Genomic DNA, 14,485 nt, shown 5'->3' with positions numbered 1-14,485 from the left:
TCTAGTAGATTTGGGCAGCTGTGCCAAATGGTTTTCCAATGGGCTTGTTCCATGCAGCCCTGCCAGGATCTACACATGGCCTGCTCCCTGGTCAACAGCTGCCCCAGCTGCTGTTTCTAACCAACTTTCAGCCCCAGACACTGTCCGTGGTCCTAGCCCTGACCTTGGTCCTGTCCTTGGTTCCAGCCCTGTTGCTAGCCCTGGGCTTGACTTGAACTGTGTAAATTGACTAAATATTTATATAGTCAATAAATATTTTTTTGAGCACTTACTATGTGCCAGATGTAAGGCTATAGCAGCCAAAACAAAACAAAAAACCAGGTGCTATGTCTGCCTCCATGGACCTTACAGTTTAGCGGGCAAGGTTGAGTGTGGGCAAGAAAGTAATAAAATAATCCCACAAATAAATATGTGAGTATAAATTATTATAAATGCTGCAAGTGGGAGTTACATGATCCTGTAATATCACATGATAGGGAAGCTGACCTGTACAGGAAAGGTTGAGGAAGAGATGTGGGGTTGAGACCTGAATGATGAGAAAGCCAAGAGAAAAGGGAAGAACATTCTATAGAGGGAACCACAGATACAAAGGTCTGGGGCTGGGAAGAATGTGGGGGACATAAGGCCAGTGGGACTGGCGTGGAAAGAGGGAGGGAAGTCTTACGAGGGATGAGGTGGGAGAGGTCAGCAGGGGCCAGATGGTGCAGGACTGTCTGTCAGTATTTGAAGACTATTCAGAGGGAAACCACTGAAAAGTTTTTTGAGGGAGAGGGACATTCTATTTGCCTTTGCAAGATTTTTAAGAAGTAAGAATAGAAGCAGAGGAACCAGGTAGGAGGCAATCACAGTTGTTAAGCAAAAGGTAGATAGTAGCTTGGACTATAATGATGCTTAGAGGGAGAAACATAAGCAAATTAAAGAGACATTTACAATAAAATATGGGTTGATATGATGAAACATGGTGGTGTTGAATGAGCTGTTGGGTTTCTGGCTTGTGAAGCTGAGTAACTATGGGACCATGAACTGCGGTAGAGAACACTGAGAAGGGATGGGGTACAGGAGGGATGAACGTTGAGTTCTGTTTTAGATGTGTTGAATCTGAGGTGCCCAAGAGGAGATGCCAAATAGAAGGATAGCTATATTGCTTGGAGTTAAGAGGAGATAGTTTATACTTTGGGGTATAGTTTGGAAATTAAATTCTTGGACCTGGATGAAGGTACCTGAGTGGATGACTACCCCAAGTAGGTCACAGCTCTGGCTGCACACTGCAGTCCCCTGGAGAGCTGTTAAAAGTACTAAAGAAAGTTCGGTGCTTCAGTCCCTCTAGCCACATTTTAAGTGTTAAGAGCCGGTGATCTCTCCTATCTACCTTATCGCCAACACAGATATAGAATGCTCTAAAATGGAAGACGTGGTCATCAGTGTCTAGTGATTTTGAGAGAGATCAAGGTGAAGACAAACGTCTTTTAGATTTTGTGACACAGATCATTGGGAGACCTTCAGTTCAGTCGCTCAGTCATGTCCAACTCTTTGCAACCCCATGGACTGTAGCCTGCCAGGCTCCTCCGTCCATGGGATTTTCCAGGCGAGAATACTGGAGTGGGTGGCCATTTCCTTCTCCAGGGGATCTTCCTGACCCGAACCCAAGTCTCCCTCATTATGGGCAGACGCTTTACCATCTGAGCCACCAGGGAAGCTGGGAGACCTTAGGGAGGGCTATTTGGTAGACTGAAAGAAGGTGAAATCAGATGGGAGCTGGTTGAGAAATGCATGGGATATGTGAGATAGGAACAAGTCCAGATAAATCTTTTGACAATTATGGCCATGAAGTAGAGAAGAGAAATATGTGGTGGCTGGAGGGAGTGTGAGGTTGGGGAATTTTTTTAAGGTATATTTTTGTATATTAAGTATATTTTGTACATACAGTGAAATGCACATAAGTGTACAGCTCAATTAATTTTTGATTATACATACCTTTGTTTAACCACCCAGTTAAAAGTGCAAAATATTTCTAGTAATTCTATCCTGTCTTCTATTCAGTTCAGTTCATGAACCTCATATGAATAGCATCATTTACAATGTTCTTTTTTTGTGTCTTGTTTCTTTTGCTTAGCATTATGTGTGTCAAATTTTGTCCATGTTGCTGTGTGTAACAAGGCAGGGCGGGGGTGGGGGTTGAGGGGAGTTTGTTTCTTTGCTTTTTGGCTACACTGCCCAGCTTGCAAATCTCCCCCTACCAGGGACTGAACCCAGGGCCTGGCAGTGAAAGCACTGAGTCCTGAGCACTGGATCACCCAGCAAGTCCCAGGAGGGTGTTTTTTCATTGCTGGAGAGTATCCCATTGTATGACTATGCCCCAATTTATTTATCCATTCTACTATTAATGGACACTTGAGGTGCTTCCAGTTCAGGCTCATATGAAAAAAATCCCATGAACATTCTTGTTCTGTCTTTTAGAGGATACATGCAGTCATGTCTTTTGGAGGATACGTGCAGTTGTTTCTGTTGGGTATTTACCAAGAAGTGTAACTGCCAAGTTATAAGCTGTATGCCTTAGTAGCAACTGCCTATCAGTTTTCCAAAGTGGCTGCACTAATTTCTGCCCCTACTTGCAATAAACGAGAATTCCAGTAGCCTCACATTCTTGTCAATATTGAGCATCAACAGCCCTTTTAGTTTTAGCCATTCTGGTGGATATTTGATGGCATCCTCTTGTGGTTTTAATTTTCATTTCCCTGATTACTAGTTTTGTTCTACACATGCAAATGTTTATTTTTCATCTGTTTATTGGAACTTTGGATATATTCTTTGCTAGAGAGACTTTTTTTTGCAAATTAAAAAAAAAAACTGGTTGCCTGCCTTTTGTTTGTTTTTATTCTGAAGGAATTCTTTAGATTTTTAATCCCCTCTTTCAACTCTCAAGCACTGTCTCCCAATCTCCCCACCATATATAATACCTATATATGTATTCTGACATTTCCCACAGGTTTTCTCCCACTCTGTAGCTTGCCTTCTTTTGCTCTTCATTGTATCTTTTTTTATAATTATATCTTTATTTTTGGCAGTGCTGGGTCTTCCTTGCTGTGTGGGCTTTCCTCTGGTTGCAGCAGTGGGGGCTACTCTCCAGTTGTGGCGTGTGGGTTTCTCACTTCGGTAGCTTCTCTTGTTGGAGAACACAGGCTCTAGGGCACAGGCTCATTAATTGTGGTGCAGGGGCTTAGTTGCTCTGAGGCATGTGGGATCTTCCTGGACCAGGGCACGAAGTCAGGTCTCCTGCATTGGCAGGTGGATTCTTTACTACTGAGCCACCCAGGGAAGCCCTTAGCGGTGTCCTTTGATGACCAGAAGTTATCAATTTAATGTGGTCCAAGATGCTGAAGCTGAAACTCCCATACTTTGGCCACCTGATGAGAAGAGCTGACTCATTGGAAAAGACCCTGATGCTGGGAAAGATTGAGGGCAAGAGGAGAAGGGGATGACACAGGATGAGATGGTTGGATGGCATCACTGACTCGATGGACATGGGTTTGGGTGGATCCCAGGTGTTGGTGATGGACAGGGAGGCCTGGCATGCTGCAGTTCATGGGGTCGCAAAGAGTCAGACATGACTGAGCGACTGAACTAAACTGAATGTATCAGTATCTTTTTTTGTGGTTCAGTTTTGTGTGAAATTTTTTATGGTAAATTTTGTGGTTAGGTTTTAAGAAATCTTTGTTTATTTCATGGTCATAAAGATTTTCTCCTATAGTTTTTTCCTCTAAGACATTTTGTGAAAGGTATTGCTTTACCTTTCACGATTAGATCTATATACTCATTCCAAATTAAATCCTGTATGTGGATGTAGGGTAGAGATAGATTTTTTCCCATGTGGATCTTCAACTGATCCAGGACCATTTATCACAGTTTATTCTCCTTTTAATTGTAGAGGGCCTCTTTTTCATTAATCAGGTGACCACATATGTGTGGGTCTGTTTCTGTTCTGTGCTCTATGCTTGCACCTTCATAATAAATTTTGATGTTTGATAATGTAAGTCCTGAGGAAGAGGATTAAAAAAAAAAAAGAAAACAGGAGCTTTTTGAGCTTATATGAAAAGATGATGGGAAGAATCTAGTTGAGAGTGAGGGGCTGAATGAAAGAAGGAGAGGATAATCTACACCTTAAGGTTTCTAAAAAGATACTAGGATCTGGGATCCAGTTGCTTATGGAAGGATTAGTCTTTTATATTCATCTGCTGACCCATTCAACAAAAATGTGTTGGATAGGGAATTCCCTGGTGGTTCAGTGTTAGGACTCTGCACTTTCACTGCTGAGGGCCTGGGTTCAATCCCTGATCGGGGAATTAAAATCCCATAAATTGTGCAGAATGGCCACCAAAAAACAAACAAACAAACAAACAAAAACTGTGTTGTATAGTGCCCATCCCGTGTGCTAGGCACAAGCATGCAGCAATACCAGGACAGATGAAGTCCCTGTTCTTGTGGAATTCACGTTCTGGTAGTGGGGGAAGATAATAAAGAAGCAGCACACAAACAGATAATTCAGGCAGCAGTGAATGGCATGAAGAACATAAGCAGGACACTGCGATGAAGTGTGATGAAAGACTGCTCCAATCGGGCACCAAGGAAGACCTCTGGGAGTCGATGACATTGAGTTAAGATTTGAACAGGAAGGAGCCAACCTCCAAGAGCTGAGTGATGAGCACCCCAGACAGAGAAAACATGTAGTGCAAAGGCCCTTAGGCTAATGTAGGCTTGTAGCGTCTGTGGAACAAACAAAGACCAGTGTGGATGGAACAGTAAAAAAATAAACAAAATAAGGAGTGGAGGAGCAGGGTGACCAAATGACGTAAGAAAGCAAGGTAGAGACAGATCTGCCCGGGGAGGGTGTGTGATAGGATGGAGCTGAATGTGGATGTTTGCCAGTACGTGAGCCGGGTGGATGAGCTGTGGGTGGTGGGACTGTGGGTGTGTGTGTTGGGGAAGGGGACATTCATCTTGTCTGCTCTGTGAGTCTGCTCTCATATGTGCCCTCTCTCCCCACAGCCTCCAGAAAGATGCCCACCCAGTGTTCCCTAACCTCCAACCTGGCCCTTCTGATGCTGCTGGGCACTGTCACAGCAGGCCCTTTCTCTCCACGTTCCAACGTGACACTCCCAGCCCCACGGCCCCCTCCCCAGCCGGGGGGCCGTACAGTGCAGCCAGAAGGGGGAGGCCCTTCTTCTCGGCTCTACGAGCACACCGTGGAAGGAGGGGAGAAGCAGGTGGTGTTCACCCACCGCATTAACCTGCCCCCTTCAGCTGGCTGTGGCTGTCCCCCAGGCACTGAGCCCCCTGTCCCTGCTTCAGAGGTGCAGGCCCTGAGGGTCCGATTGGAGATCCTGGAGGAGCTGGTGAAGGGGCTCAAGGAACAGTGCACTGGGGGGTGTTGCCCTCCGGCTGCCCAGGCTGGCACAGGTGAGCCGAAGATCACAGGGAGGAGCACGGAAAAGAAGGGAAGTGGTTAGGATTGGGTGGACATCACTAGAGGACCTTAGTGTGAATTAGAAAAAGGCATCCTGCCTCCTCTTTGCAGGTGGTGAGTGCAGCCCAGGGCACGGCTCTGAGAGAGGAGCCATGTGACTAGATGTCAGCCCTCCCCAGCGAATGTTAGGGCCCTGGGTGATAAGTTGCAGCTGGAAACTGAGATGGCCTTAGGAAATGAGGCTTCCCTGATGGAGAAGCTAACTCAGGGCAGCACTACACAAGCTCAGCCTCTCCTCCCTAGAGAGACTGAGACCCAACTCTCACTCCTACTCCAGGCCAGACCGACATTCGAAGCCTCTGCAGTCTCCATGGCGTGTTTGACCTGAGCCGCTGTGCCTGCTCCTGCGAGCCAGGCTGGGGTGGGCCCACCTGCTCGGATCCCGCAGGTGCGGAGGGACCCCCCTCCTCACCACCCGCTGTCCCCGGTTCCTGCCCGGATGACTGCAATGATCAGGGTCGCTGCGTCCGTGGTCGCTGCGTGTGCTTCCCTGGCTACACCGGGCCCAGTTGTAGCTGGCCCTCCTGCCCCGGGGACTGCCACGGCCGCGGGCGCTGCGTGCAGGGCGTGTGCGTGTGCCGCTCGGGCTTCTCCGGGGACGACTGCAGTGTGCGCTCCTGCCCTCGCGGCTGCAGCCAGAGGGGACACTGCGAGGACGGGCGCTGCGTGTGCAATCCAGGCTACAGTGGCGAGGACTGTGGGGTGAGGAGCTGCCCCCGAGACTGTAGCCAGAGAGGACGCTGCGAGAATGGGCGCTGCGTGTGCAACCCCGGTTACACTGGCGACGACTGTGGGGTGAGGAGCTGTCCCCGAGGCTGCAGCCAGAAGGGGCGCTGCGAGGACGGGCGCTGCGTCTGTGACCCGGGCTACGCTGGTGACGACTGCGGCTCGCGGACCTGCCCGTGGGACTGTGGCGAGGGCGGGCGCTGTGTGGACGGCCGCTGCGTGTGCTGGCCCGGGTACGCGGGCGAGGACTGCAGCACGCGGACCTGTCCCCGCGACTGTCGGGGCCGAGGGCGTTGCGAGGATGGCGAATGCATCTGCGATCCCGGGTACAGCGGGGACGACTGCGGCGTGCGCAGCTGCCCGGGCGACTGCAACCAAAGGGGCCGCTGCGAGGACGGCCGCTGCGTGTGCTGGCCCGGGTACTCGGGGCCCGACTGCGGCGCGCGCGCCTGCCCGCGCGACTGTCGGGGCCGCGGGCGCTGCGAGAACGGCGTATGCGTGTGCCACGCGGGCTACAGTGGCGAGGACTGCGGCGTGCGCAGCTGTCCCGGGGACTGTCGCGGCCGGGGCCGTTGCGAGAGTGGCCGTTGCGTGTGTTGGCCCGGGTACACAGGCCGGGACTGCGGTACGCGCGCCTGCCCTGGCGACTGTCGCGGGCGCGGGCGCTGCGTAGACGGCCGCTGCGTGTGCAACACGGGCTTCGCAGGAGAGGACTGCGGGAGCCGTCGGTGTCCCGGGGACTGTAGCGGTCGCGGCCGCTGCGAAGATGGCGTGTGCTCGTGCGACGTGGGCTACGAGGGCGAAGACTGCGGCACGCGCAGCTGCCCCAGGGGTTGCCAAGGCCGCGGCCAGTGCCTGGAGGGGCGCTGCGTGTGCGACGACGGCTACGAGGGTGAGGACTGCGGCGTGAGACGGTGCCCGCGCGACTGCAACCAGCGGGGCGTGTGCCAGGACGGTGTGTGCACCTGTTGGGAGGGCTTCGCGGGCGAGGACTGCGGCCTCCGTGTCTGCCCCTCCAGCTGTCACCGGCGCGGCCGCTGCGAGAACGGGCGCTGCGTGTGCGACTCCGGCTACACAGGCCCCTCCTGCGCCACCCGCACCTGCCCGGCCGACTGCCGGGGCCGTGGTCGCTGTGTGCAGGGCGTGTGCGTGTGCCACGTGGGCTACAGCGGCGAGGACTGTGGGCAGGAAGAGCCTCCTGCCAGCGCCTGCCCCGGGGGCTGCGGGCCACGGGAACTGTGCCGCGCAGGCCAGTGTGTCTGCGTCGAGGGCTTCCGGGGCCCCGACTGTGCCATCCAGACGTGCCCCGGGGACTGCCGCGGCCGGGGAGAGTGTCGTGAGGGCAGCTGCGTCTGCCAAGACGGCTATGCAGGGGAAGACTGCGGGGAAGGTGAGTGGACAGCCTTCCTCAGTGTGCTGGGTCCGGGGCTGGAAAACTGGAGCCCCATGAGAAAGCCTGAGTCTGAGGAGGAGGAGGCCCCAGAATTGGAGGCAGGGTGATGGGGCTGGTCATATATTGGAGTGGGCGGTGAGGCAGTCAGAGGAGCCAGAGGGCCAGGGTCCACAAGGGCTGCAGAACCACAGCAGGTGGGGGGCCATGCCTGCAGGCAGGACCTGCTGTAAGATCTCTGATGAGCAGATCCAGGGGCCCTCTTCAGGTATTTTTTGGGAGATTTTGGTTCCTGGAGTTGGAGGGCAGTGAAGGAAACCCAAGGTTTGTTCAGGCCACTGCTGGCTTTTCCTCACCATTCCTCTCTCCCCCCAGAGAGGACTGGGAACTTGGCTGGATCTCTTAATGTGACCCTGAGTAGGAAGAGCCTGTGAGAGTGGGGGTAGGGGTGGGGAGTTGCCTTGGGGCTAAGCAGCTTCTCATATCCCACTGTCCTGGGCAGAGGTGCCGGCCATCGAGGGCATGAGGATGCACCTGCTGGAGGAGACGACAGTTCGGACAGAGTGGACCCGGGCTCCCGGCAATGTGGATGCCTATGAAATCCAGTTCATCCCAACGGTGAGAGCCAAGCTCCAAGAGGGGGCCGAGTGAGTGGGGCTGGCGGTGGGGGTGCTCACCTCAAAAGGAGTTCCAGGTAATCAGTGGTTGAGTCCAGGTAGCCGGTTCCTGAAGCTGTGCCAGAGACCTTCTCATTCTGCCCACACTGTGTGCAGAAGGCCTTTGCATCATCGGCCCACTGCTGCCGGAACTCCTCTGGTGACCTTGAGCTCAGTACTTCCTAGGGCTGCCTGCTGACTCCGTTTTTGCTCATCACTGAAGTCACTTCTTTCTGTTGTTGCTGAATCCAAAATTGCCCCATTCATACATCCATTCAGTGGCCCCAGCTGGGCCTTCACCAGCATTGAAATGTGTTTTTTCCTTTCCCTTCATCTTACACCCCGGACTTTCAGATATTTGGAGACATCAGCCATCACGCTGGGCTTGCCTGGTGGCTCAGTGGTAAAGAAAACGCCTGCCAATGCAGGAGATGTGGGTTTCATGTCTGGGTCAGGAAGATCCCTTGGAGAAGGGCATGGCAACCCACTCCAGAATTCTTGCCTGGAAAATTCCATGGACAGAAGAGCCTGGCGGGCTATGGTCCATGAGGTTGCAAAGAGTCGGACACCACTGAAGCAAATGAACACACCATCACATCACCATTCATTCCCTCCAGGCCAAACCCACTGGTTTCTTCTCCCCATTTCCTTGAGGCTTTGTTCTCTGAATCCTTCACTTCTTGGTTTTCTTCCTCTAATGCCTCCTGCTTTTTGCATGTGCCTCCTCCCCCCAGTTACAGGGGCAGAAAGGAGTCCAGTCACTCACCTGGCTGACTCTGGATATCCAGCTACTTTTCTCAGAGTTGACATATATGAACTTGTGGTCACACAAACTGTCAGTTATTTTGATCACATTTTATTTTTAAAGTAACTTTTTATTATAAAAGTCGTATAGGCTCAGTGTAGAGACTTTAGAAGATATAAACAAGGAAAAAAGAACGAAGGAAGGAAAAAAGAACGAAGGAAGGAAAAAAGAAGACATTCAACTACATACCCCCTTTTAAACCTAAATATAAGCCTTTGTATTTGGCTCTGTTCAGTGTTATCATTTTTTGGTTTGGGCCAAGCTGTCTAGGCTGTTGCAATAATTTTGAGTCTGTGAACTAGTTCCCTAGCCTCCATGTCATCAGTGCATTGCAAAGCCTCCTTTTTCTATCTCCTTCCAACTCACTCTTAAAATATTTGGGGGCACCCTAAGGACAAAGTTTGTGGCCTCTCATTAGAGATCTCCCTTCATGCAGATTGAATTTTTATGATGTGTTTGGTCTCCTAGTTGCAAATCATCTGACATTTCTCCCATTCAAATATGTTTTCCTGCATCATTCCACAAATGCCATAGGTGGATAGGCCATGTTACTTATTCTAATCTCTACCCAGTCAGGACTCTGGAAAAATAAATAAGTTCCAGGGCTTAAACTTAGGAAGCCTCTAGGACAGAAGGGATAGCTCTGAGGTGCTGGTTGTCATCCCCACCCCAACTGGCCTAGTCATTCTAAGTCTCCTTATCAATATTATCACCTCAAACCCAGGCCCCTATCATGTTTTATCTCTCCTTACCCTCTGGTAGAAGCAGAGGCAGAAATCCCTACTTTGCTGCACAACCAAGGGAGCCTGGATTTTTTTCTTCCATTAAAAAAATTTTTTTTCAGTTATAAAAATAATTTAATCACAAGACAAGAATTTGGCAACTAGGGAAAAAAAAAAACAAATAATTCTTGGCTGTTTCACACTGAAACAAGTACTGTTAACATTTTAAAGTGTTTCTCCCACTCTCTTCTGCGTGTATATTATTTACATAGTTCCAATCTTGAGAGGGTAGGACTTTTAAGAGGAATTTTCCTAAGAGACTTTAGGGAAAGAATTGAAATAAACATTTGAGCTAGAATGAGCTTAAAGGGCAACAGCATCTCCTGCTCTTAGTAAATATGACCTCATCCTTGGTGTTCTCCAGAGGCACAATCTCCCAGGAGGAGTCCTGGGCTTTCTCCCTCTTTGTGGGGCCAGGGGGCGTCCAGCTAGCCTGTGTCCAGCTTGGCCATGCTCTCAGCTCATCTGCTTTGCACTGGGTATGGGCCTCCATCACATTTTAGGTTCTCCCTGAGCCTGGGTGTGGAAAATGCTCCCGTAAAATTGGTCCCCAGACACCTCCCTTGGACTCCACATCAGCCTGTGCCGCTGGCCCTCTGACTATGTTTTCTACGCTTCTTTGTGGCTGGCCCCTGGGCTTGTGCCTCTTGCCTTTGGCCAGCACTCTCTATCCATTTCTGTTGGCACAGAGTGCATTCAGTAGCTGGCTATCCCTCTGGCCACTGCCATCTTCCTAGAAGCCTCTCTCTCTACCTTATCCTTTTCCCTTTTCCAGAAACACTTTTCTCTCAAAGCTCAAACTCTGCTATTCCTGGCCAAGGGACACACCTAGTTATTGGAATGATTTTCAGAACACAGAAGAGGAACATTCCTCTTTTCCCTGCATACGTGGCACAGCTACGCTCAGCGGTTCTGAGAGTGTGCTCCCTGGACCTGCAAGCATTAGCATCAGCTGGAGCATTAGCCATGCAAACTGTCAGACTCTGCCCCCCAATCTGCTGAATGAGAAGCTGTAGGGGAAGAGCCTGGTAACCTGCATCATAACATACCCCCAGGTGATTCTCACGCACCCCAAGTCCAAGGACCACTGCTCTTTTGTCCAAGGAATGCTGCTGTTTTGCAAAAGGCAAGATCTTCTATGAATGTGAGACAAAGCTTGAAGAAACTGAGGGAGGTGAACCCCTGAACAGAAAGACATGCAGGTGTTTCCAGTTTGAATGTATTCCACAGACTGGAAACTGGGGCTATGTCACGTTTTCATTGGGACACAGGAACTTGCAGCCTCAGAAAAGTTTGTGTTCGGGTCTGGTCTGAAAAAGAGGATGAGGGTGAGGTGAGCTCCAGGGGCCAGCCAAGGTGGAGCCCTCCACCTGGGGCCATGAGGTTAATATCGAGAATAGAGTTAGAAACTTGCCAAGGACATCAGTGAAGCAGCCAAACCATCATGAAGGGGCCGAATCAGCTGCCAGCCTCTGGTTAGAGAGCCAGCCTCAGATCAGACAGGTGGTGCTGAGAGATGTGGGTTAGATTGGCAGTACAACTTCTCAGGGGATTGTTCCCAGATCTCAAAGTGTCTAAAAGGTTCATGTAGGTGACCTGAAGGGAGAAGGTGAACCCTGGGGATGGGCTGTCTCCCTGGGACCACACATCATCAGGAAGCACTCAAGGGGTGTGTGTGTGTGTTGGTGGTAGTGGGTTGGGGGAGTAAAGGGAGAGGGAGAGAAGGTTTGGGGAAGGATAAAGCCCTCATAGGTCTTGAGTAGACACCCATCCAAGGCCTCCCAGGCTGGGATATTCTAGGGCAGTGAGTAAGAGAGGGATGAAGATCCTGCATGCCCAGAAAACCTTTTCAGCCAAGAAAACTCTAACAAAGCTTCACTTCATCCTCAACCCAGAAGTCTCTACGTGGCCTTTCATCTGGTTTTATACTTTGGTATTTACTGTGTTGATTTCCTCGCAGTTCTCTTGGTTTAGGAGAGTACCTTTTGAAATTTCCGATCCTACTTGGCTGAATGGAGGGGTCCCCATCACAGCCAACATAGCAAAGCAGAACAGAGTGTCCTTGTTAGCCGTTCTAGCTAGATGGCCCAGCGAAATGCCGCGCTGTTCCCAGACATCCATTCCTCCCATTTCCCCCACAGGCTGGCACTCCAGGAGACCCTGCCTGGAGCAGAGGCTGGCAGATTTTCTGTGGGGTTCCTGCAAATAATCATAGCACTTTACATGTATACTTGAATGGGGTTTGTTCTCTCACAGGCATGGACTACACATAGAGATTTGGGTTAAGGATCTAATAAAACGTAAAACGTGGCCACACATTTAGCTACTAGAGCATGAGCTCTCTGAGGAGACAGGGATCATGGATCTTATTTTTGTGTCTCCAGGGCCCAGAATGATGCCAGGTACAAATTCAGAAAACGTATTTGTGGAACTTTGAGCAGGTGGGCCTTGTTTTTGAGGGGCCTACAACCCTGCTGAAAAGACAACAAAAATACCCAAAAGGAAATGTCACGATGTGGGTCACACCCAAGTTACACAGCCAGGGGCAGGTGTTTCTAGGGGAAGGCTCAGGCTGGGGCAGCTGCCTCAAGGAGGAAGTGAGACTTGAAGTGTATCACTCATCTGCTTCACCTGTTGTAGCAGGAACAGGTTTATGAGAAGCCTCCTCATGCCCAGAGGGTCAGGATTGCCGGGGAAAAGCCAGAAAGAGAGTCCTGGCGTGTGTCAGGTAGAATTCGGGCAGACAGCTGATGAACAGGCTCAAAAGGTAGTGCCCAGGGACTTCCCTGGTCATCCAGTGATTAGGAATCTGCCTTCCAATGCAGGGGACTTGGGTTCAATCCCTGGTCAGGGAACTAAGATCCCACATGTCTCAAGGCTAGGTCCTCATTCCACAACTAAGAGCCAAAGCAGTCAAATAAGTAAATTTTTTTTAAAAATGTAGTCCCCATAAGAGGGGACTCTGAAGTCACACTGCCTGGGTTTAAATCCATGCCTCCTTAGGCAAGCCACTTAATCCTTTTGTACATCAGTTTCCTCATCTGTCCAATGGGAATAATCTGACCTACCTCATTAGATTCTTAAGAGAATTAAGTGAGTTCACATATGTAAATTGCCTTGAACGGGAGCTGGCATGGAGTAGGTGTTCTAGATGTGTTTGCTGATACCACCCATGCTCCCCAGCTGTCTAGGGCCAAGTTCTACACAGTCTTATGTGGATTCTGCCTAGACCTTGGAGAAAGAAGGGATCAGGGGCATTGAGCAGCAGGGGTAAGTGGCAGCCCTGATCCACCCAATACTTTCTCTCTTGCAGACAGAGGGGGCGAGCCCCCCATTCACAGCACGGGTGCCCAGCTCTGCCTCAGCCTATGACCAGAGAGGATTAGCCCCTGGTCAGGAGTACCAGGTCACTGTCCGTGCCCTTCGAGGGACTAGCTGGGGCCCTCCTGCCTCCAAGACCATCACTACCAGTGAGAGCTGGGGCTGTTGCGGGGGGGGGGGGGGGCCATGGCTCCCCCCCCCCCCCGCAGGGGGGGGGCGGGATATGCCCTCCAAGAGGGCAGAGGGGAGGGACTGGCTGGGGGCAAGGCTCTTAGCAGGACAGCTGGTGACCGAAGAACCAGACTCCCGCCTGAATCCTCCTCTCTCTGACCTGGCTAGTGATTGACGGCCCCCAGGACCTCCGCGTGGTGGCTGTGACACCAACCACACTGGAGCTCAACTGGCTGCGCCCCCAGGCTGAAGTGGACCGGTTTGTGGTGTCCTACGTCAGTGCTGGCAACCAGAGGGTACGGCTGGAAGTGCCCTCCGAGGCAGACCGGACGCTGCTGACCGGCCTGATGCCAGGCGTAGAATATGTGGTGACCGTCACTGCCGAGCGGGGTCGGGCAGTAAGCTACCCAGCTTCCATCAGGGCCAACACAGGTACGGCTGGCCAAGGGCTGGGGAAGTTTCTGAGCCTAGGAGCCGCTTCCTTGGGAAGCCGTGTGTGGGGCTCACGGGCTGCCCAGGGTGTGTGGCAGTCCCAAAGCACCTGCTGGGAGCCCTCCTCTGTACCAGGGTCTCTGAGGAGACTGAGTTCTCAGGTGCCTGAAGTCCTGTAGGAAGGTGGTGGGTTGGAGTTTGGGAAGAGCGGCCTCATGGAGAGATGTAGTAAATAAAAGATGCTGTCTGGCCCAACCAGATAGGAGTGGTTCTGATCTGACCTTGGGCACAGGGACCCGCCCTGTGCTCCATCTCAGTGGTCAGGTCTCCTGGGACTGGAGCTGAGGAGATTAGAGATCAAGGCGCCTGTTGACTTTAGAATCGGGGTTTGGGGGAGTTAGGTCTCAGCAGTAATTTTCCACTAACCCTCCAAGTCTCTTAACAGATGCCTGGATCTCTCTTTCCCTTTCCTGTGACAGAGGGACGCCCACCTCACTGTCGCTCGCGTTCTCTCCTCCCACGCCCCTTTCTCTCCTTCAGACGCAGGGCCCCACCCCTCGTTTCTTCTTTCTAGGGCACCAACAGTGGCGGGCTTGGAGGGCGAAGCGGGAGGGCGTCCTGGGGCACTAACTTCTCTCGGTTCTCTTTGCAGGTGGGGCTGGGGCCCAGGGAAGAGGCCTC

General features: G+C 51.5%; 1 protein-coding gene across 3 annotated transcripts in view; it reads left to right on the top strand.

Moving 5' to 3' along the window:
- Positions 1 to 14,485, top strand: part of TNXB (tenascin XB) — a 56,352-nt gene that overhangs the window by 3,856 nt on the left and 38,011 nt on the right. For all 3 annotated transcript variants that reach the window (XM_040250350.1, XM_040250346.1, XM_040250347.1), the window contains exons 2-6: positions 5,044 to 5,454; positions 5,799 to 7,637; positions 8,140 to 8,255; positions 13,194 to 13,350; positions 13,541 to 13,804. In XM_040250350.1, the coding sequence (XP_040106284.1) occupies positions 5,055 to 5,454; positions 5,799 to 7,637; positions 8,140 to 8,255; positions 13,194 to 13,350; positions 13,541 to 13,804 (2,776 nt within the window). In that variant the 5' untranslated portion in view covers positions 5,044 to 5,054. The remainder of the gene's footprint in view (positions 1 to 5,043; positions 5,455 to 5,798; positions 7,638 to 8,139; positions 8,256 to 13,193; positions 13,351 to 13,540; positions 13,805 to 14,485) is intronic.

The sequence above is a fragment of the Oryx dammah genome, unplaced genomic scaffold (genome assembly GCF_014754425.2).
Source record: "Oryx dammah isolate SB20612 unplaced genomic scaffold, SCBI_Odam_1.1 HiC_scaffold_11, whole genome shotgun sequence".
Lineage (NCBI taxonomy): Eukaryota > Metazoa > Chordata > Mammalia > Artiodactyla > Bovidae > Oryx > Oryx dammah.
This window is presented reverse-complemented; position numbering and strand designations above follow the sequence as displayed.